General features: G+C 44.0%; 1 protein-coding gene across 2 annotated transcripts in view; it reads left to right on the top strand.

Annotated features, from left to right (window-relative positions):
* The window catches only part of LOC118316380 (nucleolar protein 4-like), a 118,765-nt gene extending 92,736 nt beyond the window's left edge, over positions 1-26,029 (top strand). Inside the window, exons 6-11 of one of the 2 annotated variants that reach the window (XM_035644145.2) lie at positions 12,940-13,421; positions 14,601-14,792; positions 15,501-15,689; positions 17,204-17,317; positions 17,578-17,809; positions 19,109-26,029. In XM_035644145.2, the coding sequence (XP_035500038.2) occupies positions 12,940-13,421; positions 14,601-14,792; positions 15,501-15,689; positions 17,204-17,317; positions 17,578-17,809; positions 19,109-19,344 (1,445 nt within the window). In that variant the 3' untranslated portion in view covers positions 19,345-26,029. Of the gene's footprint in view, positions 1-12,939; positions 13,422-14,600; positions 14,793-15,500; positions 15,690-17,203; positions 17,318-17,577; positions 17,810-19,099 lie in introns of both variants that reach the window. The other variant, XM_035644144.2, reaches the window with a different exon arrangement.
* Positions 26,030-27,390: the final 1,361 nt, after the last annotated feature.

The raw sequence follows: 27,390 nt of genomic DNA, 5'->3' as shown, positions 1-27,390 counted from the left end.
AAATATATTAAAATGCGCGTCAGCCTATGTGACGCCTTCAAGTAGCTGGTTGTATTTGAGACTAAAGTGGAAGAAATAGCTCCTGAATGCAGCAGACGCTGCAGAGGAAAGAAGATGCATCTTGCTGAAGATGCATCTAGCTTTAAAATCGAATGCAAGGTCATTGTGTATGACACAGTGTTGTCCAATCAGATACGGGCTACATTCCTGAATACATTACTTTGTAATGTGAGCGTCAGATTTCTCTGCTCAATAGATAAAAGACTCTCAGAGACTTTGAGATCTCTGTGTTTTGGCCTCCAGTTCAAATTATAACTTTTACTCAAACGTCACTGGATCATATTTTGTTGTCTCATTCGTACGTGAAACAAAACAGAACAACAACAGTGCCTCTTCTGCCATCCTTTGTTTCATGCAGTAAAGAAACATGTATTTTAAATTTCCCACCATAAGAAACAATGAAAACCAGCAAATTTTCACTGTTGAGACACTGGAATCGGAGGACATTTTGATTTTTGCGATTGACGGTCATAACTGTGGGACACCAGAACTATTCGGTGAGAGGGTGAACTCACGTTATGCCTTTAACTAAGGTAAAAAATCACAAAAAACTAATTTGAGTCCAAATTTTGTCAAGACGATGAACATGTTTGTGCATTTCCTGTGTGCGTGCGTGCGTGCGTGCGTGCGTGCGTGCGTGTGTGTGTACACGCCAGCTGGTCCTGTCAGTGAGGGGGTTGATGTCACCAACCAGAGGAGGAGGAGGGAGAAAAAAAGGGATCAGGCCTATGTCAGACACACTGTGTGTCCTCACCCCACTGTGTGTGTGTGTGTGTGTGTGTGTGTGTGTGTGTGTGTGTGTGTGAGGGGTGGATTTGGACGTGGTGGGTCGTTGCTATGACGATGCCAGGCGGGGCAGGGCCACGCAGTGCGTTGCGGGGTGCGGCAGGCAGGCAGGCACCGAGATCTAGCAAGCGGCTCGTGCTGCGTCTTAGCGGGATAATCCATTGTAATCCCACGCGGGGGGAGTTGCCGGCTCATTTCTCCCCCCACCACCACCTCTACCTCCCCTCCTTGCTCCCTCTTTCTCCCCTTGGCTCTCCATCTCTTGGGATACAGTAGGCCAAAGAGTAGGAGGAGGAGGGAGTGAGGGGGGAGTGAAGGAATTAGCATCTGTTACCACTCTTGCTCAGGTTAGCTCCTCTGAGGAGGGGGGGGAGAAAGCCTCTAGCTGTCATTGCGTAGGGAAGGCGCTCATGAAAAACGACGGGTGACGACCCATTAGAGCGTCCTCTCACCCTCTCCATCCCTCCATCACCCTTCCATCCATCCCCCTCTTTTTTGAACACCCCTCTAACTGTCGACTCGGCCCTCTTCTCTTCTCCCCTGCTTCATTTTCTCTCTCCAAACACTTCCACTCCTCTTTTTTTCCCCTTTTCTGTCGTGCTTCTCAACTATTTAAAATCACTTCTCCTGGTGTCTCTCTTCTTCCTCCCCTTTGTTCCTCCTCTGTTTTTTCTGCTGTCTCTTCCATTTCCGTGTCATTTCATCCATCCTCGTCCTCTCCTTTTCCACTGCAGCCGTTCTCTACTCGTCCTCTTTTCTCCCAATGCTGCTCATCCTCCTCCTGCTTTTCCTCCTCTGCAGTCCACTCAACAACGCCCACCCCGCTAATGACACTGAAATCGATTCAGTGCTCTTAATAGCTGACGGATAATTGTAGAAATGTATAACGCTCCACAGTTCTGTTCTTTTTTCTTCTTCTATGATTCCGACAAGACCATTTGATGGGTTGTGTGTTTGTGTATGCGCTTGCGGCTATCCTGCATTAAAACTTCAGTAGTCTTAACTTACTCTCTGCTGTTGAATTCAAAGCAGTAGTGTTGTGGAAATCCAAACTGATTTGACAAATGAGAAGAGAACAACCTCCAAGTGATGATGCATGTAGCTTCTGTTTCTCTCTGAGCATGTGCACATACAGCGTAATTACCCTTGGGCCTACTTATAGATAATATAGCTCCTGTGTGCCAGGATTTATTACCAGATATAACGCTGTGAAATGATCCATTTGCCAGTTTGTGATGCAGCAATATCACAAGTTGTGTGCATGTTTTCATCTCTTATTCAAGACTGGGTTTCAACTTTCTTGCTCATTCTAATACTGGTGTGCACTGAGATATTCTGCCCTGTTCTGTAATCTGTTATATCTTATATCTGATATTTCAGTAGTTAATCTTATCAGCGTCAAGTATGTTAGTAAAATGTAGAGTGGTGACCAGCTGCAACTATTACTGAGCAGTCACAGGTATGCGTTGTTTAACGATATGCTCGCCGTCCCCTCGATGCAAAATATGCTATATAAAATAAAACTGAAAATAAATCTGAAAATAAACACCACAACCAGATGAACACACCAGGTTCACCAACCTCCTCTCTCCAGGCTCCTTCTGACGATTCTGACCAACGCATGACACGTCACCCCCCTTCAATGGGAATGAGCAGCGTTTCTGCGAGAGCTCCGTCACAAACAAAGATCGAACAAATGTATTGTCTTCAAATACCAGCAATCAAGTGTCAATTTCATTTTCTATTTTCTCCATATAAATGAGGTATTGATGAACCACTGGAGCCCACCGGGCAGCTGAGACCTCTCAGTGTGCGAGTACGCAGATGAGCCGAAGCTCTTTGTTTGTGGTTCAGACAGCTGATCTCACCTGACGTGCTTCTCTGACTGCAGCATACTGTACATCCGAGGCTCTGTTTTCATGAGATGCCAAATATCAAAGCCGTGCATTTTCTATATTCACCTAATTATTCATTTCACCTGAGCTGAATGATTGATTGACATCAGTTGCAAGTCAATTATTTGTATTAACGCAATGCTTTTAAAGAAATCCATGTGTAATATTACTGTAGTATTCGAGGGCCCGATGTGTCGGATCTCTGAGAGAAAAGTCAAGGAACAAAATCTCTTAAGTGCGTTGAAATGCTGCCTTTCTGTGTGGTATCAAAAGAATTACAATTTTTATACTCTGGTTTTTTGAGAATAGCTGCTTCCCTGTATGACATTTTCATTTTAAGGTGAAAACCGTTAAACCACCGATATTTCTTTTCCAGCGCAGAAATGTTGATAGAGAAAATTGATTCTGCGCAATGAGACGCATAATCCACTGTGAAGACCGAGGGTTTGTCCAGGACTCTTAGTCCAAACAATGGAGCGCTGCTGCTGCTGCCTGACGAAGGTCAGGGCAGTGGTGTTTTTTCCCCAGGGGTCAATGCTGTGTCCTATACCGTGCAACCATGTGACTGTTTGACACACAGATCATATACATTCACCCACAAGAACACGAACACACAGACACACAGAGAGTGAAGGGCAGGGTCATATGATGCAGCCTGCATGGGAGAATCAGACAAACCTTTCTATTCACATGTGCGTTATGAGTGTGCACACACACACACACACACACACACACACGCACACAAGGTCACATTGTGTGTTGCAGTGCAACCAAGAAATGGGCAACAACTTGACATTTGCAATAATAAATCATGATATACCAAAATGTAAAACAAAATGTAAATCATACACACAAAAATGTGTGTATGATTGCTGCTATAGGGAAACTGCTGATGTATAGAGTCAAGTGAGGCCTGTGACCTTGAGTTATTATTTAATGGGGACGTTTAATGCTTTTCCTTATTTGATGTTATAGATAACTTACTATTTCCTGTTTTAAGTTCTAGTTACTTAGTTGTACAGTTTGCGTTGAGAACCTCCATACATTGGAGGTCGCCTAACAATAAAACATGACCAGGGGTCGAACAGCTTATGCTTTTTTTCTGCGTATCTACCGTCATGTGATCCTTTGGTTGGCTATACAGAGTAGATTAAGAATCCGTGAGGGATTGAAGAAGAGTTTTAGCGTTGAAGTAGTGAAAGGATAAGACCACGAGAGAGATCGAAGGGAAGAGGAACTGGAGCAAATGGAGAGTTGTGCCACAGGAGAGGAGAACTGACATGAGGAGAAATAAATGTGGAGGCTGAGAAGACGAAGAGTAGGCATAGTTAATTTCCACCTCAGCAGGGGAGTGCATAGAGAGTGGGGGTATGCCCCCCTCCCTCCCTCCCTCCCTCCCTCCCTCCCTCCGGGCTGCTGTTTACACAGCCTTTATTTCTTCACCACATTAAAGAAACAATCTGCTTAATTAATGCCGGGGTTTTTATCTGCCCGCCCTACTCCAGTACGGGGCCCCACCACGACAATAGACACGGTGATTTGTTGTGTTCTTCCCCGTGCACAGCCGAGACGTAAAATACCTCGTGACGATTATTAAATCATAGTGATTGAAACACGCTCCTTCTCCCCTGCTGAGAGCTTACACCGGGGTGATCTACGTCTCAATTTTTAATTAAAGGAGCGTTGCTCTCAATTTCACAGGGGCGTGTATCGCTCGTCTAATTAGAAATGACTTCAAGTTGACTCCACGTGTGGCATTTGGGCGGAAGCTTTGCTCCACCAAAGGGGCCTCCCAGCATCATCAGTGCCTACTGGACGACCTCAGTGTTGGTGCCCAAAGTGCTGTGTCCTGCGCTCAGAGCTACAATAGCAGCGCTCAGAAGGGGTTTTTATCACAGAAACCTTTTCTTCCTTAAAAGATCTACACCGCCATATCAGCTGCAATTGCCAATTTGCGCTAAAGCAGTTAATTCCCTGCTCTCCGTGGCAGTCAATCACACGCTTTAAATTATTCACCAGTTGTCTGATGTTACTTCATTGTATTGTTGGTGTTCACAACATCAGTCGGCTCTGTGAAGAGAAAAGACAGTGCTTTGCACAGAAGAAGGATGTTTGAGGGGTTTTTTCCCCCACCGTTGTTTGCAATTAAACTACCAGTAGCTGTTCTGTATAACTTGAATCTTTTTCATTTTTTTCCCCCTCTTGAAAACATATTTCATGGGGCGTCTCCATGTTTTAAGGGTTAAGACGCCCTCCGGGGAACTGCAACGCCTCCAGTTGGAGCCCGAGCGGGACCTTTATTGCACGTTGCATTCGTGGCATTAAGGCTCTTTAAGCTTGTGTGTTCATGACAGGGTCCGTAGTGAATGATATGGGGAATTAACATGAGCACTTCTAATTAGAGTCTGATTAAATAAATAAAAAATGTCGTAAGGAATTCAAACTCTCTAACACGCAGAAGTAGATAGAGGAAAAAGGATTTTCTGGATTTTTCTGGGATGCAGACAATGGAGCGGAAGTTGTCCAGTGCTCCACTAAGCAAGTGTATGTGAAAAGCAAAGATGTTGTTGAAGACATATGTTCTGTTAATAGTGCATCAAAGGTTTTCAAGAGCCCAAAAGTCCAGGTTTAACAGACCGTGTCTCTGATTCCCTTCCTGTTCCCGACCTCTCTGAACTCTCCGGAGCAACTGACTTTCACGTGCACCTCTCAAAACAAACGATCACTTGATAAACAACGTGACCTTGAATTTGTTATCCCTCATAACTTATAGCTTTGTGTTTGACATGAGGGCACCTGAAGCACTGGTTTTGGTCCATGTGAAACATCCTTATCAGGCTAAATCTCCCAGTGTGATTGCAACACAGAACAGACTCCCATTACGAGTGGAAGAGATGCAAGTCAGTTCAGCCTGTTAGAACCAATTTGATTCTGATAAAAATCCAAAAATGAATCCCTTTAATAGAGGAGAGCGTGCTCTATGTCCAGATTTGCAATTTTGCATGTAATTTGCGTGAATCACATGTGTTGATTTCTTCCACTATTTGCAACTTTTCATCCTCGTGTTCACAAAATTATCATAATGACAAAAATGTAAATGAGTTGTATGAACGCGGCGACAGTGAAGTGAATTGAAAAGACGAGCGTGATTTACAGTCTGTTAAAGGGCCTCCCCCCTCCCCCCACTGTACTGTGAGCTAACAGCTTGACATTAAATTTGATAGTTTGCCTGTCGTAAACACAGAACTGCACAACTTGCAGAAACACACCTGGTCTTGGACACACTCGCAGTGACATACACACTCATAGTGACATTCATGGACTAACACACACACACACACACACACACACATACACACACACACACACACACACAGTGATGGCGATGTGTGTTGCCAGGTCAGCTAATGCAGCATCTTCCTCCTCCTCCCAGTGGATTGTGGATTGACGGTCAAAGTCGTGGTCCACCTGTCCCGCTTCACTCTGGGGGCGCACGGGCTTTTAGCTGCAGGCTCGCTCACCTGGGGATGTAGCTGTCAGTGTGTGTGCGTCTGTGTGTGTGTGTGTGTGTGTGCGTGTGTCCTTGATGCGAGAAGACATTTGCCCTCTTAAACACAGTGGGTGCCTCCTGCGCCCCGGTGCCCCTCAGGACCGGAGCAAAACACTAAACACTGCCATGCATCACAGTCACCGCGGTGCCGTCTCGAGCGACGGTCCAGAGGGGGCGTCCGGAAGGAGAGAGTGAGAGGAAGAAGGGGCTTGAAAAGGCAGAATGACAAGGAGTGAGGTGAACATAATGAAAAAGAAGAAAAAAAAATTGAACAGAGGAGGAAGAGATGAAGAAGGGTGGAAAGGAAGGAAAGATGGAAGCAGCTGGGAAAGTAGAGATGCAGTTCTAAATATAGATAAATCAAGGAATAATAAGTTGATAATGAGAATAATCTTTAATTGCTGCCGTACAATTATCACATCAAATAAGTTAATTTAACTGGCTCGTTGCTAACTGGCTGTTAAGCTATCAAACAGTTCTTGTGTACAAGGACTCATGAAATTAACAATACATGTTCCCAGGTTGAATCCTGTGTCCCTGCATTAACTGTTATAAAAAACCGACATCATTGTATTTTTACATCTTATTCGCCGTCTTCTCTCTTCCTGTAAAACAGGTTCAAATGTTTTAATGACTCTTTCTGCACTCAGGACTGTTGATGATAAATGAGGATAAATTCTGCCAGTTAGCGACCGGTGCACAGGGACCTGCACTGTCCGATTCATCGGTTAAATCTGCAGGCGTAGGTGGAGGCGAGGCGTCCTCGACAATCAGAGAGCAGGTCTTACTCTCGACTCGGCCGCGGCGGCGTGACGATGGTGATGTTATTCGGATTTCATATATCAGGGTTTTTTCCCGGTCAAGTGTGCAGAATAATTCCTGTGGCAGTATGAAAATTGTGCTAAATGATCAAGTGTAAAATTTAGAATGGAAACTATCTCATTACTTCGAAGCATGTAAACACTGTAGCTAAAATATTTCCCCATGCTGATTACTCGCGACACCAGACACTACAACTGTGCATGTACAAGAACTTAAAGTAGGGACTTCATGCGCATCATGAAATGTGTAGCTCAGTACAAAGTCATATGCATGAATGAGTACATTGTGCAGCACTCGTCTGTGAGGCTGAATGGATCCGTTTTATTTGCGTCATAACTCTTGAACTCTGGTGTCATGACTCTCATGTGGGGGGAGACGGATTTAAGTGAACGATAATGTTTCATGTGCTGCTTTTACGGTCGGCCTTTCAAGTGGTTAATCCTGAGCGTGCAGACTTATTGTACAGGAAGGCTAATGTTGACGTCCACCGCCACTGTCTGCTGCGCTTAGAAAGGTCGTGTACACAACACAGGCTTACTGTACGTACAAGGGATAATACCAACTGTATGATTTCATATGCACAAGAGTGCAGAGGCCTTAATACCTTGTTGTTTTTGAGATCCTGGAAAAGGAGGAGAGGGAGGGGCGTGATAAAAGCAGAAAGAAGGGATGAGGGTATTAACATTTAGTGTCCAGCATCAGGAATAAAAGAGGAGAGTTGGCGGAAAGTAGAACGCAACAGAACGGGACAGGGTTTACATGACGTTTACGTCTTCTTGACGTGGACAGAGACGCGTTGAAACGCAAGCCATCGTAGTTTTTCAGTGTTTCACAGCATGCATGAAAAAAAGGCAACAGAAGAACCATATCAGAGCATAAAATATGGCCAGAAGTATATGGACAACATACACATTACATATGTGTACCGTGTTGAAACATGAGTTCCCCTTCGAACTGTAGAAAACACTCTATGCTGTGACATTAAATTCCATCAAAATCCAGATTATTTATCTATAACGCTAAATATTTGTGACAGAGCAAATTCTTTGGTATAATATGTTCAGGAAGTGAATGCTCCCCACGAGTTTGATCATAATTTGAATTGACTTGATTCGATTGGCTTGGTAGAATAATAAAATGACGGTTTGATTTGAATCCATAACTTAACTTTGTTTATGTAGGACTTAAACTCGTTTCTGGGTGTTTCAGATTCCCATTCATTGAAACAAATAGGCTGCGAAAGGACTCAGTAGACAGAACAATACAAATGAGTTATTCCTGACTCTCATTTTCATTCTCGACGTCCCACTTGACTCGCTGATATCAAGTCTAACCCCAGCAGAGGAGGTGAGAGGGAGAAGAAAGAGAGGCAGGACACAAAACCTCCCGCTTTCTTCCTTTCTTTTTTTTCTTTTCAGCCTGGAAGGATGTGGAGGTGAGGTTGGATGCATCGCTTTTGTGTCCGAGATCTAGGAAAGGAAAGGTGGACTGTGGTGGTACAGAGCGAAGAGAGATGGAGAGAATGTGAAAGAGATAGAGAGGGAGAGAGAGGGGGCCGCTCCCTGTTCCTGTTAGGCAGGAAAGAAGAGAGTGCAGAGGAGAGATGGTGACGGAAGCAGAGGAGGAGAGAGCGGTTGGGGCAGAGATGGAGGGATGCAGAGGCAGTGACGGTGGTCTTTCTGCTGAGGGGGGGGATTTGTGTCGGGGCGGCAGGAATTAGGTTGGCCTTCGCCACTACGCATGAATACTCCTCACACACTCTTAGATACACTCTCACTCGCTCCCTCCACTTTCTCCCTTTCTATCTGCCGCTTTCAATTCCAATTCATGGTGTAGAAGCGCAACACTGCAGTCAAAGAAGGCTGCAAAGCCTTAAAGATAGATGCACGTGTAGCGTGTAAAGACAACGCATGCTTTACACATTACAACAATATATACACAAAACATAACAACACATAAACCACAGACTGAACGCTCAACATTGACAGTGAGACAAAAGGAGAAACATGATGAAAATCTAAAAATCTCCCCACGTGCTCGTCCCTGTGCCTCGATCTCTCTCCACCCCTCCCCCTCCCGTCCTCCATCTCAATCCTCCCTCACCCTCTCCCCTCGCTCCTCCCGCTGCCCCCCACCCCCGAGCCATGACCCCCTCTCCATCCCTCCACCTCCTCCTTCTCCTCCCACCCCCCCTCCTGACCTCTTTCCTTCTGCCTGGCTGTACCTCCCTCCATAGTGCATTGCCCCTCGGTGCCTCTCGAGCCATCTCTCCCCCTCTTCATGCAGCGGTTTGGGCTCCACCCCTCCCTTCCCCGGCCGACGAACGACACAGTCGATATCACCCTCAGCCCCCTCTCCCCTTCTCTTCCTGTACATCACTTTCTTTTCCTCGCAATCTCTTCCTCGCTGTTGACTCATTCAAATTGCCTCCTCTCCCTCTTTTGCATTTGCTCCCGCAGCCGCTCTCTATCATCCAGTCGTTTCAGTTCCAACTCATTCATCCAATATTTCAGCTCCCTCTCACTCTAATAAATACTTTTTTTCCTGTCTGATGTTACAATCCGTACAAATGCAGCTCTAATTATATAGTCAACAAATTGGAGGTAAATACAGGCTGATGTTTAGTGTCTCCGTCCTTCCTCTCTCTGTCTTTGTGCTGCTATGAAAAGCTCCAGTGTGTGTTTGCACGTGGGACTGTGGACCAGCAGTATATTCAGAACGATAAAACCTAACAGTCAGGCAGACAGGCATCCATCCATCCTGCATGCCAGCCTGCTCGGCACACGCCATTTATTCCATGATCACTTATTTAGCAGCCTGTCTGCCTGAAAAGAGATGCGGAACGGGAAGGAAAGGGATGTTGAACCGGCTCCGGCAATAAATACTGAAGCATTTAACACCAGTAACCCCCCCTCCTCCCTCTTCCTTAAGTGTATCATGAGAGTACAGTCCATTATCTGAGGCTGAAAAATGCAACTCTTTATGAATTCATTTGAACAAAACAAAGGACAGGACATGGACACAAGGGAGTCATTTCCACTGGGGGGTGGAGGGGACAGAGGTCTGCGATTGTCCAGCCTCCAGAATCAAGCTCATAGGAGATCTCACGATGTTGATGCACTTGTCCGGGTCATTTTTTAAAAAGTCTCCATCAAGGGAAGCGGACATGATTTGTTTTTGACAGACAGACAGATAGATGAATAAAAACAATCCTTAAAAATCAATCAAAACGTTTTTCCTAATTAGCAGAGTTATAACATTTTGGGGGTAATCATCTGGATTTATGCTTCTTCATGGTGCAAAAAATTATATAAAAAGAGAAACGGATATTTGACATCAAGTAAAACAAAAGGTCAAATTAAGGTTGCACATACAAGTTTCCAAGAAAGAGCAACCTGAAGGTCTCGGGCTGACCACAGTGCACGTTTGCCTGTGTGTTGCCGCCTGGAGAAGCATCATCCCAGCCTCAGGCAGGAGGAGGAAGAGGAGGAGGCGGAGGGGTCCACTGGTCTAAATGACAACTTAGGTGACGGAGAAGGAGCCTGACTAATAAAATGTGAGCGGCAGATGAAACCGACAGCACACTTTCTGTCGTACGGCTAAAAGCTTCTGGTTGTAGCTTTATAGTGGCTATTTGTTCGTTTCCGTGGTTTCCTGCCGGGAGCAGGTGGTGGTGGTGGTGGTGACGGTCGCTTGTGACGAACTCGAGCCATTGATGTGTTTCGGGGGCAAAATTTGAGGGTTGTTCCAGTGATTCAGATGAAGTCGGGGGAAGAAGAGTTTGATGATGATGATGTTGTTGAGGTGGGGGAGGGGCTGTTGACCGTGTTTTTGTCGGTCAGGCCGCAGACTGGATGGATTTAATCAAATAAACAGACATTGCTCCGTCTCTCCACTCGCTCCATTCATCCAGTAACAGTATCCTCCACAGCAGCTGCTCTTTGTCCGGCGACTCGCACTGCGTCTGCCTCATAGAACACAACCACATGTATCAACACTTTGTCTTATCTTATTCACTAACTTTGAAATGCTGATGCACCGGCAGGTGTTTTTAGTAAATCAGAACTTTTTCTTTCCAGCAGAGTAATGTGAGGACTCGTGATTTTCTTCCAACCATCGGACAGTTTGGAGATTGTTTCCTCATTTGAGAGTCATCGCTGTCACAGCCCCGCTTGCTTCAGGGAAAACAGTCACTGTCCCCCAATTCCTCTCCTGCTGGGGGACAATTGTGGCTGTAATGAAGAGATTTCCTGCACTTAGGCAAAGCGATTCCTTTCATTATTTCCGGACATTGCAAGTTACAGGGTTTTGCACAACACACTCAAACAAAACAGCACACTGTGCAACTGATCGGCAACAAATAATATCATTGTGAGGCCGATTCCGTTCAGTGTTTCTTGAAACTGAGGCAGAGAGGTGCGGATGAAGGAATTTTTTGTGTAGTTTTGAGGTGTTGGAATTGTGTTCCTACTCGTTCCTATTCCAAACACGGAAAAATGCAGTATGATTTCTGTAAATCATTACATCAAAGCAGACGGTGAAGGTGGTTTAAGATTTTGAATAATGTCATGCTGCTTCATGAAGGAAGCATGCCATCTGCTGGGCATTAAACATATACTAAACAGACAGATAATTTGTGTGTGCGCGTGTGTGTTGAGTTTCTGTAACAGCCATCACATGACATCTGTAATGTTGATGACCAATTCATACAGAATAAGAGCCCCCTCTGTAATCAGCCTCTATAACTACGGATGAGTTATGTTGTCGACACACTGACAATGTCCCGTGTGTCACATGTACTTTCTGCAACAACGTACAAACTAAGAAACAACTAGAATCACACTCAGTAGAGCGCATACCTCCGCCAACTGTCCCCTTAAAATTCAATCAAGATATCACTCAGATATCAGTCCCCTAAATATGCCTGATTTTTTTCATCAAGATCTATGAGTTATATGTCAAAGGACACCATATCTTACAATGTTAAATAAGTGAAAGAAAAATTCCTGCATCCGCTTCTTTGTCCAGATCTAACTATAATGTGTTCTTTCTTGGCCCATGTCCTATCCTTCCAAACAAACAGACAAGTAAATAAATAAAGAACAATTATTTTTTTTAAAGATTTAAACGGCAGACAGCCCACATCTTAAGAGTGCTGAGGAAGAATGCATTTATTATTTTATTTTTTTTTAAATCTTATTGGCCTCTGGTATTGTTAAGCAATGCAGATAGTTTTGGTGTGAATGTGCAAACATTTTGAGATATCGACAGAATCTTCTGGGTCTATAACTCTGATAGAAAGTGGATCCAGTAAAAAAATTATTGAAAGAGCAGTTTGTACAGAATTGCTTTTTATTTTATGTTTTGATCACCGCAGAGAACTGCAGTCGCTCCAGTCCACTGTGTCTGACAGACATCTCTCTGACGTGTATGAGAGCATGGACACGAACAGTGAGTGTGTGATTTAGGTGAGCTGAGTGTTAGGCCCTAAATGTCCATGTTGACAGATTTATATTTGTATGTAGATTTATGTATGACCTATATAGCACACAGACTGCTGTATGTCATTGTCCGGGGCCTGATAAATACGAGCTGCATTTTTCAACTTCTCAATCTCGGTGTGTCTGTTACATGGTGATGTGAGGCGATGTCCTTTGTTCTCCTTTCGCATCCCAGTGAGAGCAACGTTTCAGCCCCATGTTCACCTGCTGCTCGGGTCAGACTCTGAAACAAAAAACAACAAACAAGAAGCAACTTTTTGAAAACTGAAAATGTGTGATTTCTAATCGTGAAATTGAACCCTTCTCTCTCTGTCTCCTTTTACAGATGATTCATCATCAGAGAGCGGCAGTGGCAATGGCCTGCCTGTACTGACCCCTCCTTCCTCCGCTGTGTCGGATGGCGCCATCGTCAGGGAAACCAAGGTCGTCAACGGCAACGGTGGCCCCGTCCCGCTTGACTTCAGCACACCGACTTCCTCGTCCTCGTCGTCCGAGGACCAGCAGCCGATGAACCTGAGTGACCCGCCCCCTCAGCGCCTGCCCCTGTCCACCTCTCACCTGCCCGTCACGGTGTCGGCAGCGGCCGCGGCGCTGCTCGGCGCTCTGCATCCCAACGCACCCGAGGAACTCCGCAGGAAGTACCCGCTGGCTGCCAAACCTCCGCTGGCTCCACACCCAGCCCTGCCGCTGCCGCTGCCGCACACACGCACCCCTCACACACATAATGCGCACACACCCAACACGCAGTCCCACACACACACCGGTGAGCTGCGACTGGACCAAGACAGCAGGGACTACGGGGGCAAGGTGAGAGCACACAGCAGACACACACACACACAGACACACACAGACACACTTTCTCTGTAAGAAAACAAAAGTAGTGTAAGTCTCAGCAAGGAGCAAAAATAACAACGTGTCCCAAAGTACTAAACTGCACCTTTATGTAAATTAAAGTTAGGACATTTTCAACGTGATGTTAGTAAGTTACTCACAAACTAGTTAGTTAGTAAAAAGTGAATATTTAACTATTTTATTTTCACCCTAGAATATTTTGGCGACAAAAACTCAAATGAAATAAAGTATAAAGAGTATGTAAATTAAAGTAACTATGGCATTTGTTGTGGAGGTGAAGGTTTGGATATAAAGAGGCAACACTGACAAAGTTGTTTTGTATTTGGTCGTGACTTCCATCAGTACTGCTTCTCCTCTGCTTCCTGTCCTTCGCAGAAGAAAGATTTGCTTTTTAGTTTTGTTGTCTTTCAGAAAAAGACTTTCGCTTCCATTAACTCACGCTGCGTGTGAAAAGCACAAAATCTTAATTTGCTTTAGTTGATTGCCACATCATTGTCGTCCTGTGTGGGGCGTGTTTGATAAAGCCTTTCATGTAAAGCGAGGCCACCAAATGGAAGTAGAAGATAAAAAGATGGAGGCAAAAGTGAGGAGAGATGGAGGTGATCAGAGGAGATCTCCCTCCCTCCCCCCTCCCTCCCTCCTTCCTTCCTTCTCTCTCTGTCTTTGTGCGGGGCTGAATAGCAGAAGCTGACAAACAATACATACCGGCCTTGGAGGGAATACATTCCTGAGACGCTACCTGCAAGACACACGCACACACACATACACACACAGCTATACATAATGCAAAAACAGACACAGAGAGAGAGAGTCATTCATACTCATGCTCCTTTTCACTTATTAAGTCAACAAATGTTTCTTTCAGACTCTGTGTGTGTGTGTGTGTCTGTGTGTGTGTGTGTGTGTGTGTGTGTGTGTGTGTGTGTGTGTGTGTTTGTGTGTCTGTGTGTGTGTGTGTGTGTGTCTTTCTGTTCTTCTGTCAAGTTTTCTAGCACTTTTTTGTTTTCTGGCACTGCACTTTTATAAATTACATTAAGTACAATCCGATGTTACATGTGATTGTCTAGTTAAATATTCACCTTGAGAAGCATTAGAAGACAGTAATACTGTGTGTGTGTGTGTGTGTGTGTTTAGTCTCCACAGTACAGTTCAGGCGGCAGCTACGACAGCGTGAAGATGGACTTGAGTGCCGAAGACCTGACCATGGGGCGTCACGGCGGCCAAGTTGCCCCCGACGATGACGACGACGACCACGACGACCACGATGACAACGACAAGATCAACGACGCAGAGGGAGTCGATCCCGAGCGACTAAAGGCCTTCAATGTAAGTCAGAGACAGTGCTTTGGGTCAGACCTTCGGCTCTGTCCACCATCATGTCCCCACAGGGATCAATTACACATCCCCTTGTATTCATAAAGGGAAAAATATTGAAGAGCAGACTCTCGTAAAAGCTGTCGGACGTCATTGATCAAAAAGTGGAGACTCCACAGAAGCAAGGAGACGAGCATTACGCAGACTTTAGTTCACCATGGATCCCCGTGACTTTTGTAATGGTCCTGCCTTCTAATATCTCATGTCCCGGCCTGTGTGTCCTCTGATAACCCACTGCTGCTCTCACACCCATAAAAACATTATCCGCTTACGCACCTAAAATCAGGAAAGAGGTGACGACAGTGACCACTGTTAGAAGCTTCCTATAGTACCTATGAAAATTGGCCCTCAATTAACCTCCTCCCCAATATTAATGTATTATTGTACACATGCATTTTAATCTCCCAATATTATTTTCTATTTTTGAATCCCTCACATTAACAGATAATTTAGATGCCATTATTTATCACAGTTCTTATTTTTACTTCACTTTAACTCCTGTATCTATAAAATATAAAAACAAAATATCCTTACTGCTGTTTCATAGTTGCATAATTATTCATTGCCTTTTTCAGTACAGAATATATACAAATACAATATTTAATAGATGATATACGCAATAGATGCATAACAGGGTTTAACTGTGCTATTGTCCTTCAGATGTTTGTGCGTCTGTTTGTGGACGAGAACTTGGATCGGATGGTGCCCATCTCCAAGCAGCCCAAGGAGAAGATCCAGGCCATCATCGAGTCCTGCAGCAGACAGTTCCCGGAATTCCAGGAACGCGCCCGCAAGCGCATCCGCACCTACCTCAAATCCTGCCGACGCATGAAGAAAAATGGCATGGAGGTACCGTACCTTTTAGATATTTGTCGTAAAATAGCATTAAATGTCCGATATAATATCCAAGATGAGAGAAAAAACAACAAATTCTCACTTTGGTTCAAGATTGAACCACATAAAGAAATGACGGAAACCCTGATTGATTTTCAAAGTTAATTTTCTATCGATTGTTTCACCTTAACTTAAGCAGAAATTGTGCCCGTAATCGTAGAACTAGTCATGTGTTCATTGTTTCTAATAAGATGCAAATGAAAAGGTCAAAAATCAACCTTAATTTTTTTTTTAAACGTTAGAATTTTCTTTTCTTTTTGTCATGTTTATACAGTTTAATCAAACTTAGAGAAGCAGCAACAATCAATTATCATCTTTTGTGAACAAGTGATAAAATGTGCCTGCACATTGGTTACTATAGAAAGAACATGCTCTAGTTGATTTTTTCCAGTTTCCAGATGTGACACGGTGCAGAGCATCTTAATAAAAGAGCTAATAACCACTACACAGCAGCATTTCTTCATGTGCACCGATTTGTTTCAGGTCAGATGTTTGTACTGAGTGACTAACTGGCTTGAATTGACATGTGTATACTGTTTTACACTTGATAACACATCATCAGTGTGAACCAGCAGGGTGTGTTCCGTGGCACGGATAATTCATCTGCTGCAATCTGTGCTAGTATTTAAAAAAAGAAAATATGAGAGAGTATAACAAAGACCCTCATGCTGATTCTGAGCATCTAAATAATCCAATAACACCTGCAGAGGTCAACGCTTGTCACTGCCTTGTCTCCTCGCAGCAATAAGCTGAAAGTTTCAGAGAGACGGACCATAAAGTCCTACCTCAGCTCGTCTAATTTATCTGATCGGCTGATACCAGTACTGGTTGTAATTGAAACTGTAAAAGCTGTTGTCGAGCTGAAGTGCAGACACGGAGACTAGAGCAGTGGAGGTGCATGTTGTCGAGCAGTCACGTCTGATGGGCTCCACATGCAGTCGCATCGTGTGGAATCTGAATCTGCCCGGCATCAGGCTGCTTCACAATGAGCGAAAAGGTGGATCAGTCAGGGGAATGTCACTGCTGCCCCCCAGTGGTGAAGCCTGATGCTGCACTGAGTTGTACTGTAATACAGTACACAGTTCTGAAATGTTCAGGAAGCTTTTCTTCTCTGTGGTCAATGCAATAGACTCAATGTTCCTTCAAATGCAGTTTTTGCATCACTCTCCATAATAACAGCAAAAGATGCCTTCAGGGATAGTATAACTTTCTTACAGTAAATAAATACTAAAGCATGTGGGACTGGAACTGGAAATTATTTGTCACAGCAGGATTAAAACTAGAAACAAGAAATTAGCAAAGTTAGTGGGTAAAGCAAACTACAGCTATACAAAAAACTCTACAAACCACACTTTATCTATTTTATCCACTTTACTGCTGTAAACACCCACATCTTCCCATTATGGGATGGATAAAGGAATACCTTATTTTACAAATGATTTATTCCCATAATGTTGTGTCATCTCCAGACCCGACCTACTCCACCTCACCTCACCTCAGCCATGGCTGAGAACATCCTGGCTGCCGCCTGCGAGAGTGAATCACGCAACGCCGCAAAGAGGATGCGCCTCGAAGCCTATCACGTAAGTCTGTGCTCCTGTGTGTGTGTTAAGCCGGATTTATACTTAAAACTTAAAACATTGTATTTGCATGACTGTCATTATCTTTCTAAATCTCATGCTGTCTTTGTGAAAACTCCAGTCCATTTTTAAGAACCTCAGTAACAGTAGTCTTCTTCTAAAATGTTTTTATTTTGACTTTAAGGAAATAGCCTGCTTTGTTAGTAGTGATGGACCACCCAGCTTCCTGTATTGTATCCTCATTTCCTGTTTCCCGCTGCTAGGATGATCAGATCTCTCTGGACAAGCCGTCCAGCGGTGGAGGAGGACTGAGGGAGCCGGCGTCCCTCGCTCACTCTGCCTACTCCCTGGCCGCATCCGCCTTCTCTTCACAGGACGCCCAGCTATACATCAACGGAGCAGGCCTGAGCTACGGTTACCGTGGATACCCAGGCCTTGGCGCTGCCATGCAACACCCCGTTTCCCTGACGACCAGCGCTGCTGCTCAGAGTAACGGTGAGGAGGGGAGAGCGGTTGATGACAGAGGAGGAGGTTCTTCGTGTCGTTAGATAGACGAGGAGGACAAGAATAAACAGTGAGGAAGAGGGGTGAATAAAAGAGGAAGCTACAAGTTAAGAGAGGGAGAGAGGAATGAAAGTGATGAGGGAGAGAAAAGAAAACAAAGTGATGAGAAGGAAATGCCGTGAACGGGTAATTTGGGGTGTATGAATACGAAGGAGATGGAGAAGGAGCAGCAGAAGAGAAGAGAGCAGTGAAAGGAGACGGCAGATGGTTGAGATGGTGATGTCAGCTTCCTTTGAACAAAGAGTTTTAGATTCAACGTGATTTCACAAAAATGTGACAGGAAACTTTTCACTGATGTACATTTGTTTCTATAGTGTCGCTGTGTTGTTCAGGGGACGACCAAAACAAATGAAACTCCTTTGGTTTAATCAGGGTCTTACAAAAAAAGATGAATGGCTTGTCAAATATAGTTTCAACTCAATTGGACCAACCTCCGGTTTTTATATATTCCCAGAGTACAATTGCATCTTTCACTCAATAATGAACTGCAGATCAATTATCTCATTGTATTTCATACATAGTCATTATTACAGCATCATGTACCTGCCACTGAACAAGTTGTACATGTTGGTGGGTTTGAAGTGTAATTTCATCACCGTGCTGAAAGAGTGTTTATTTTGTATGAGAGGGAAGTGCGTGCTCTCGTGTGCGCCTTCAGCTGGCTGAGTGCGTAATTTTCTTTCACATGAACTAATGTGAAAAATGTACTTTATTGATTTAATGGAATAGTGGCCTACTCATTGTAAAATAGCAGACAGGACCCCTGGCCTCCTCTTGATGGCGCCATTACACTGAAGCTTTCGAGGTCCATTGTTTTTGTAACTTGGGAACTGGACACGGTTTTGTGGTAACATGCTAAATGGTCTGTATATATACATATACGTATACATATATATACGCTCTATCTCCTGTTACACAAATGCAAAGTTTATTGTACAAAGCCGAGAAGAGATCTAAAATACACATTTGTTAAAATCACGATGATATTACCGCAGTCATTTTGAATTGAACTGATATTTTTCTCTCTCTCATCTACTTCTATTCTTCTCCTTTATTTACCTTCATCTCCCCTTCACATTGATCTCCTCTCCCCTATCCCCCTCATCCATCTCCACCTCATCCATCCCTCCCTCTGTCTCCCTCCTCGATTAACCTTTCTCTCCATCCACCCCCCTCACACTGTTCCTCCATTCCTCCATCCATCTTCCCCGCTACCTTCAGGCCCCACAGACCTCAGCATGAAGTCCCTCGCCTCTGCCAACATCATTAACTCCTCCTCGTCCGCCGCCGCCAACAGCCTGGGTGGACGGGGCAGCGGGGGCGCCGGAGGGGGCGGGGCCTCGACCCAGCTCAGCCAACCGGAGATCACGGCTGTGCGTCAGCTGATCGCCGGCTACCGGGAGTCGGCGGCTTTCCTGCTTCGTTCGGCGGACGAGCTGGAGAACCTCATCCTGCAGCAGAACTGATTTGTGGGAAATGTGGGAGAACGCACGCACGCAAACACACACACACACACAAATGCACACATACATACACACACACACTCTACATGATGTTTGTTTTGTGTCCGTCTGCGTCCGCCTGTCTCTCCTTTTGGAAGCTGAACACCAGACTTCCTCTTGTTTTTGCTCTGCCCTCATCTGCCTTCTCTTCGGAAAGAGTGCCCACTTTTCATTTTTGGAGACAAAGTATGGAGGGGGGGCCACCAATCCCCCCACAGCCATTCCCAAAACAATCCACCACAATCCTAACAAATCAATTCTGCCTGAGGAGGGGAATGTTTTTTAGTTTTTCTTTAAGGAGAAGACGAGCACTTGGACTGGAGGAATCCTTCTGTCCTCTGGAATCGCCTCACAATCAGCTCTGCACTCTGAGCGAAGGAGTGTGGAGGAGAGGAGGAGGAGGGGGAGACAAGAGAGGTGGAGAAGACTGCTGCCGTGGTTTCAGCAGATAAGAAAAGACTTTTGTCCTCATGGGAGGAAAAGTGAAGATTTTGAGTTTCCTTTGTGAAGCTCCAACCCAGGTGGGGTTTGAGTGACGGGTTCCCCGGCCAACACTGTCTTACGTTCGTAACAATTTAAAAAAAAAAAAAGATATCTAATGACTCCCTGATTTAGTACTACTGAAAAAAAATTGCTTTTGATTTGACTGAACATTTGATGTTTTTTGGGGGAGTCCAGTGAGCATTTACATTTTTTTCTGGAATTCTTTTTTTCTTCCCAAGTGACTGAAAGAAAGACAAGGTGTTTGACTTAAGAAAGCACTCACAGCGGAAAAGACTCTGAGTCCGGACGGGCCTGATGACGGGAACTGGAAAAGAAATTAGAAAAAAAGTTGTTTGTTTGGTTTAAGAAAAAAAAAAAAAACGAAGAAAAAAAAGGAGAGAAACTTTTTCTGTGCTCGCTTGTACATAAGCTCTCTATGTCCTTTAGCACTTTCCCCTCACCTGACACCTCCCCCTGAACCCCCCCCCCCTTATCCTCACCCCTTTTACCCAGGGAGCAACTTGCTACTTATGCATCCAAGACGCCATGTTGACCACCAGGAAATACCTCAGATCAGACCTGCCAATCCCATTTTCAATTCCTCACACACACACACACACACACACACACACACACACACACACACACTGCGAGTGAGTGGTAACATTCCCACCAGAAGCCAGTTTACTTCTACTTCACCACCTGATGTCTTCAGGTTTTGAATATTTTTGGCGGGAGAATCAGACGATGTTGCGCTCAAGACGTTTAATGTCAAAAGCGATTCAGCATTTTTTCCAGAAAACTGATGTTGTAAACTTTTGAAACACTGAAATCTTTTGACTTGTCTTTCAACTGTGCGGGTTTTGTTCGTGTGCTGCTGTAAATAATCAGTTCGTGTTAAAAAACTTGAGAAGAAACGGAGCTGAAGTCGACAGGAGAGGTGACGTCGTCCTTCAAGTGGAGTGAGTGAGCGAGTGAGTGTGTGTGTGTGTGTGTGTGTGTGTGTGTGTATGTGTGTGTGTGTGTGTGTGTGTGTGTGGAGGAGGAGGAGGAGAAGGGTATTAAATGAAGGAGGGGGTTAAATGTTGATTACTGGTGGGAATTTTACCTCCCACTTCTTCTTACAAATGTAGTAATGCCAACGAAACCTCAGCATCGCTCTGTTGAACACCCCTCCTTTCCTTACTCCCCTCCCTTCCTCCCTCCCGCCCTCCCTCCCTCCCTCTCTCCTTCTCTCCATTGGACCTACTCTACACTTCTTCTTCTTCATGGACCTAAACATCCTCCTCTTCCTCCTCTCCTCCCTGGTCCGGTCCAGGTATCGGAGGAAGAGGAGGACTGCTCTGTCTTTACTGTGTTTTGTCTGTTAAACTCTGAGATGGCCATTACCATTGCTATTATTGTTATCATTATTATTATTATTACTACAATTATAATGATGAACTTTCATGTTGCTGCTGCTATACAAAAACCGGACCTTCTGCCATAGACCTGAAACCTCAACAACGGCGGGCATTAGCTCGCCCTCAGTGCCCCACGGGAGCCCGACCGACCGACCGACCTCCTGCGGCCTCGGCTGCAACTTCAGCTCGACCACGAGGAAGCAAAAACAAGTCAAACACCCACAAGAACTTTGAAGTATCGGGAAAACACATCTTCAACCTCTCACACGACTCGGACTTGGACTTGGTTGGTCGGCGTCTTTGATTTTGCTTCACAGGGCTCGATTAATGTTGTGTTGTGTGACTTTCTAACTGTGAATTCTCTCCGCGCTTTCGTTTTGTTCCCATGTTCTTTCCGTCCTCCGGACGCCGTAGGGAGGTGTGTGTGTCCGCAGAGTCCTGCACGTTCGCCACGGCTCTCCGCATCAGGCCAACAAGTGCACACTCACGCACCACTCGAGGGGGCCAATGATTCTGGGTAGAAATCACCGTTTTATGATGAGACATGTTTTGGTTCATTTGGTCCGGGGGCCAAGAAAAGAGACTTGAGTCTGAAGCGCTGAATTGCTGAGAGTTGGTGAATCCTTCATTATAGAATTATCAAGTTTTTACACCTTATGACGTTTTTGGTTTTTTGGGGGGTTTTGCCAAACTGACAAGACAAATGGGGGAAGAGGATTGTTGGTAGTAGTTTCTAATTGTTGGTAGTAGTTTGTTAAATTTTTGTATCAGACGGTGTTTTGATCCAGCAGCTCCTGGTTGGTTCTGTTCACTCGACACCTGTTGTTGGACAATGAACAAAAAAGACAAATGTGGCTTATTTCCTCCCGAGTCGTCGCTCTGTGTTCTGTGATTCTGCTGTTTCTCCTCAGTTCGACTGTCATGTCACTGTAACTTGCTCCCTTTTTGCACACTGAGCGAAGCAACAGTCCTCCGTGATATGGGGCGGGGGGTCTCTGTGTATGTATGCATGTTTCCCACGAGGAACCCCACCTTCACCTTGCACTGGTTAGAGCGAAGGAAGGGTTGCGGTGCTTTCGTTTGTTTGTTAGTTTGTTTTTTGCAAATGCAGCTGATAATCATAGCATTCACTGGTCTTTAGACGTCGATGACAGGCGGTGAGGTCTGTATCATACACACTGGAGGGCGAGCTGTGTGGCCGCAGAGCAGAGGACGCATTAAGTTATTTTGTTCGTATCCATGAACACAAAAGACCTCCACCTCAATTTATGAATCCAAGAATTACCCGACCACTGAATACGTGTGGTGAGTCAGGAGACAGTGCAACCGTGTGACGTGCACATGTGAAATACTGTGAAGGGTTTGATGTGATAGTGGCGTGAGTGAAGGTCCCTGAATTCAGAGAAGGACCAGATGTTGTTTTTTTTCTCATTTGATTTCAATCCCAACATCTTGACTCTTGACTGAGACAGTTTCTGCATTACAGACTGTTAAGGGCATCAAATTTAAAAATCTGAAAAATGAAAAGTGCCACAGAAGCAGATGAGATGTTTATGCAACGGCAACATTTTGAATACAATTTATTCACGATGAGACGCTCGAGAGACGTCTGCGTTTCTTCAACTGATATGCGGGACCTGACGTGAGCTGTTGTTATTTTTCTCTGCGTCTGTTTCTGCTTTGATCACTGGAGAAAGACAATTATGTAAAAATCACCCTAGGGTTCTAAGAAAAAAGCCGTTTGTAATGCTCTGCGCGGTGAAGAGGCTCCTCCTCTTCCTCCTCCCTCCACCTCCTCTTAGTTTGATTCTTGTTCCTATCAGCTAAAACAAAAAAATCCCTCTTCTGCTTCTGCTTCTTATTTTTGTTTTGTTTTGTGGGTATAAGTCATTTTAACAAACAACAATTAACCTCTGAGATGAACGCAAACACTGAATCACTGACCTCAAAATATTAAGAGTCATAAACTGTGTTAAGCATAAAGGCTGAGAGTCATACCTGCGATTAGTCCGAAGAGACGGCGGTGTCGACGTCCTTTATCAACGTCGGAAGAATCTTCTTCTCCAGGTTTTTCTACGCGTGTTTCTGAGCCCGGGTCAGTTTACTTCAAAGCCAGACGGCGACAGAACAGTGAAAACACCAACAACTGTATAAAAGAGAGAGAGAGGGAAAAAAAGGCAAATGACAATCTTTAGAAAGGTGTAATTTGCTCACTGTTTGATTTCCGTTCCCCGTATGTCTGTTGTTTACGGTGGGACAGACGGGGAGAAGGATCCGAGTGTTTGAGCCATAATCAGAGAGTTCGTACTCCGAACCTCCTCCTCCTCCTCCTGCTGTTGTTGTCGACGTCTCTACTCGCCGAGCAAACGGTCGACGCGTTTCTGATCTGATTTCTATTTTTTACTCTCACGTGATTAATATTCTTGTTATAAATGTTCTGATTCTTCTTAATATTATTCTTTTATAGATATATTTTGTAGTGCGAGTAAAGTGGTCTTTTTATTTATCTTTATTTTTTGGGGGGAGAAGATATTTTGTACAATATTCCAAAAAGCCGACAACTGCACATTCCAAACACGGGAGTCAGCAGACGGAACACCTGAGACGTTTGTTTCATCAGCTCGCTCAGCCAGGTCTTTATTCTCCTCCTAAATCAAACGATCAAAGAGAAATCTCAGCTACGTATTGACCTTCACTCCTTGTGCTTTATATCCCCCATGTATTTTACCCTCAAAGGATTTCCGCTTAAAAAGTCAGCTCCCTCTTTAAAGGTTATGCTCAGACACCACAGTAAACCGACATGTTTGTAAGATTATGATCCTACATCGATCTGCCGTCTTACAATAAAAGGATACAAGGTCGACCTCTGAGACGTGACGCTCCAGAGCTCTGGCGTGTGGAGGACAGAGCAAACGGACCCTTAAAACTATAGGTAAACTATAAAACAAACTAAAAAATTTAATGTCATTTTCTATTTTCCAAACAACTAACAGGGCCCAGAAATCTATTGCCCTTCTGCTAGTGGCTTCTGGACTCAAACTGATGGCGGTCGGGTCCCTGCAAACCCTCACACACTAGTTGAACGTCTCTGGTCGGATGTGAAGCTCAACACACACACACGGAAGAAAAAGACTTGGGGATAGAAAGTAAAGTAAAGTTGAGCTTTTTTTTTTTTTGCATTTTTCTATCGGGGTGCAGCTCCCTCCTGTCAAAATGTTCTTTTCTTTTTTTAAAGGCGTCCTGAGTCGTTTTGCAGTTTGTTTTTTGTTCCTTCTCCGTGGTGCTTTAGATCCCGTCCTTTCTGATTTTTAGTGACTAGTTAGTGACCTTAGTTTCATTCTTTTCTCTTTTCTTTCCGTCTTCACCCGACTGTGTACGAGACTCTTGATTGTCTTGATTTCCTCTGCCGGAGCTTTGTACCTGCAGAAAAAAAAACAATTAGAAACCTGTACTCTCCTCATGATTTGACTCAGTGGAAGTGTGATGTTTACATGTACAGATTTTTGAGGTTCTTTCTCGTTTTCGTTTAGTTTCTTCTCATCTCTCCATCATTCTCCCTCCTCTCCCTTCGCTCTCCCCCTCATCCCTGGTTTCAGTTAACCTGACTCCTTCCTTACACAACGAAGGGAAATGGGACTGCGTCTAAACACAATAATCACCGTTTTCACATATAAGCCAATCGCATTAGGGGACACGTTGACTTTTTGAATTTCAGGCGGTCACCCTTTTTTCAAAGGGTATAGAATTTGTTTTATTTTAATCTTAATCCCTAGGCCTCGTTAGCATTCAGCTAGTATTGCAATGCTTCAGGTGCTCATGTCTTTAATTGTGTGTGGACACCGATTCACAGTGGAGAATAAGTTTACGTGCTTGGTGAAAAAAACGTGGCGGCTGAAATTAAAAAACGAGGCAGGAACCAGATTGTTTGGGAGGGGGGGAGGTGGGGGGGGGGTGGAGTTGTGTATTTGTTTGGCTCTGGGGGAGACTGACCTTTGACCTCTCGGCTAACTCCACAGCACACACAATCACAGTGGGGCCACAATGACCCTCCACTGGTGTGACCAGGATCCGGTGGAGACGATTCCTCAGTGGATGATAAGCCATGACAGACCCCGTGTGTCGGGTCTCTTAGTCTATTAGTATATTTAGCAAAACTTTAAACTGCAAGATGACAAAACTCAACCTCAGGAAGAAAAAAACAAATGGACATCGCTTTTTTTAAAAACACATGAAGGAACTGAAGGCCCATTTCCCTCCCTCTTTGATACCATATAAATTATATCAAAAATTCTTTTTTATATTTATTGTGTTTATTATAATATATAACAGTGGATACCTTCTTTTCCCCCAGTACCTGTGGCTAATTATTTTGATTCTTTAGAAAAGTGTTGATAATATATGTGAAGCGTCTTAAGTGATTGAGGAAGAAAAAAAAAAGGAATTTTTAAAAATGGAAAAAATCTAGGCTTTTTCTTTTTTGTTTGTTGAATCTGTTGGAGCGGTACGGGCGCGTTTGTTTAGCCTAAAACATAGAGAACATATCACTCGGGTCCATGACAAAGAAACCAATGATCGAAAAAAAAAACGGAGCTTTCCTTTGTGTGATGTCACTGCTGAGGCTGAAATGTTTCTGGACTTGGAAAAAAATAATTGTGACCATTTAGGTTTTTTTGTTTTGTTTTGTTTTGGGTTACATTTGTTTTCTCCCGAGCTGTACGTCACAAAGCTAAATATACTAATAAAAACAGTGTGCTATCTATCAAGCTGAGCCTGCTGGTCTTTCTGCTGCACGTGGATCTGATGAGGAGACTCGGCTGAAGGTTTCAGGCGACGTGAAGAACATTTTTATTTAAGTCCAACGTTGAGGTACTTATCTCAACTACTTTCATTTGCTGTTATACTCATATTTAAGAGGGAAATATTGTACTTTTTTATGGATGAATGGATTCCAGATTATCTCAGAATCAGAGTTTGTATTTTTTTTAATTGGGGCAGAAATTATAATAAAAATAATGATGCTTATGAGTAATCGTCCTCATGACAGGTAGATCTGTAATATAAACATTAAGAATTGACATAGTGACAGAATAATTCAGTTTTAATCATAAAATTGGAAAAACAAATATTTGAGTTAGCTAGTACATCTTACGTCTTCACAGAAGAACAAGAAATTTACCTAATTTCAATTTTACCAACTCACGCAATCAGGGCAGAAAGGAGAGTTCCTGAACGTAGCCGTACGAACAGGGATCGTCATCTTTTATCAAGGTTCTACACTGTAGCTTCTTATTTATGAAACAATAAGTTCCTAATTTCTGTTCATACTTAACATCAACATACCAACAGAATCTTTTTCTCCTCCAAACATCACAAAGTGACCTGTTCTAGAAAATGAACGACATGTCACTCAAATACAATATGGATTTTAGACTCATTGGCCCAGGGATGATCAGATATTTTCTATAAGACGATTCCAGATAAGTGGTAACTGCATTGATTATAGTATGAATAAAAGGGAAAGCTGAATAGTTCATCGATTAGGATGAACTAGAGCAAAACCAGTCAGTTTTTGGAGGGTAGAAATTATTCTACTTAAAAAAAACATAATTCTCTTATAAAAATATATAATTTAAGAATAAATAAAGTTTTCCAAACGTCGCTGACTTGTGACCCCTCATGCTGACGTTCAGTTGTTGAGCAGTTCCACCAGAGACAAACTGCATTTCCCCTTTTAAGCTTCAATTAAATAACAGAATGTTTGACGACCAAAGACGTCAAAGGATTTAGAGAAAAGTCTCTTGGCGAATCTGAACTTTGGCTTTTCTTCCAATCTCTCCCATTAATCCTCTCACGACGCCTCAGATTTGAGCTCTGGTGACCCTTTGGAGGGCCCGGACCCCATGTTGGGAACCACTGGACTAAATTACCGACAGTAAAGTAGTTGTACTTCAAAGTAGTTGTACTTTTAGTACTTTAATTGCAGGACTACAACTTGGCAATGGAGTATTTTCACATTGTGGTTACTTTTAGTGAAGTAAAGGGTCTGAGTCCTCCTTCACACTTTCTTTGGCGTCTCTGATGTTCCCGACAGTCAAGAGTCAAGTTGTACAATGGGAAGCCGAGG

This window comes from Scophthalmus maximus, chromosome 3 (genome assembly GCF_022379125.1).
Source record: "Scophthalmus maximus strain ysfricsl-2021 chromosome 3, ASM2237912v1, whole genome shotgun sequence".
In the NCBI taxonomy this organism is placed as follows: Eukaryota; Metazoa; Chordata; class Actinopteri; order Pleuronectiformes; family Scophthalmidae; genus Scophthalmus; species Scophthalmus maximus.
This window is presented reverse-complemented; position numbering and strand designations above follow the sequence as displayed.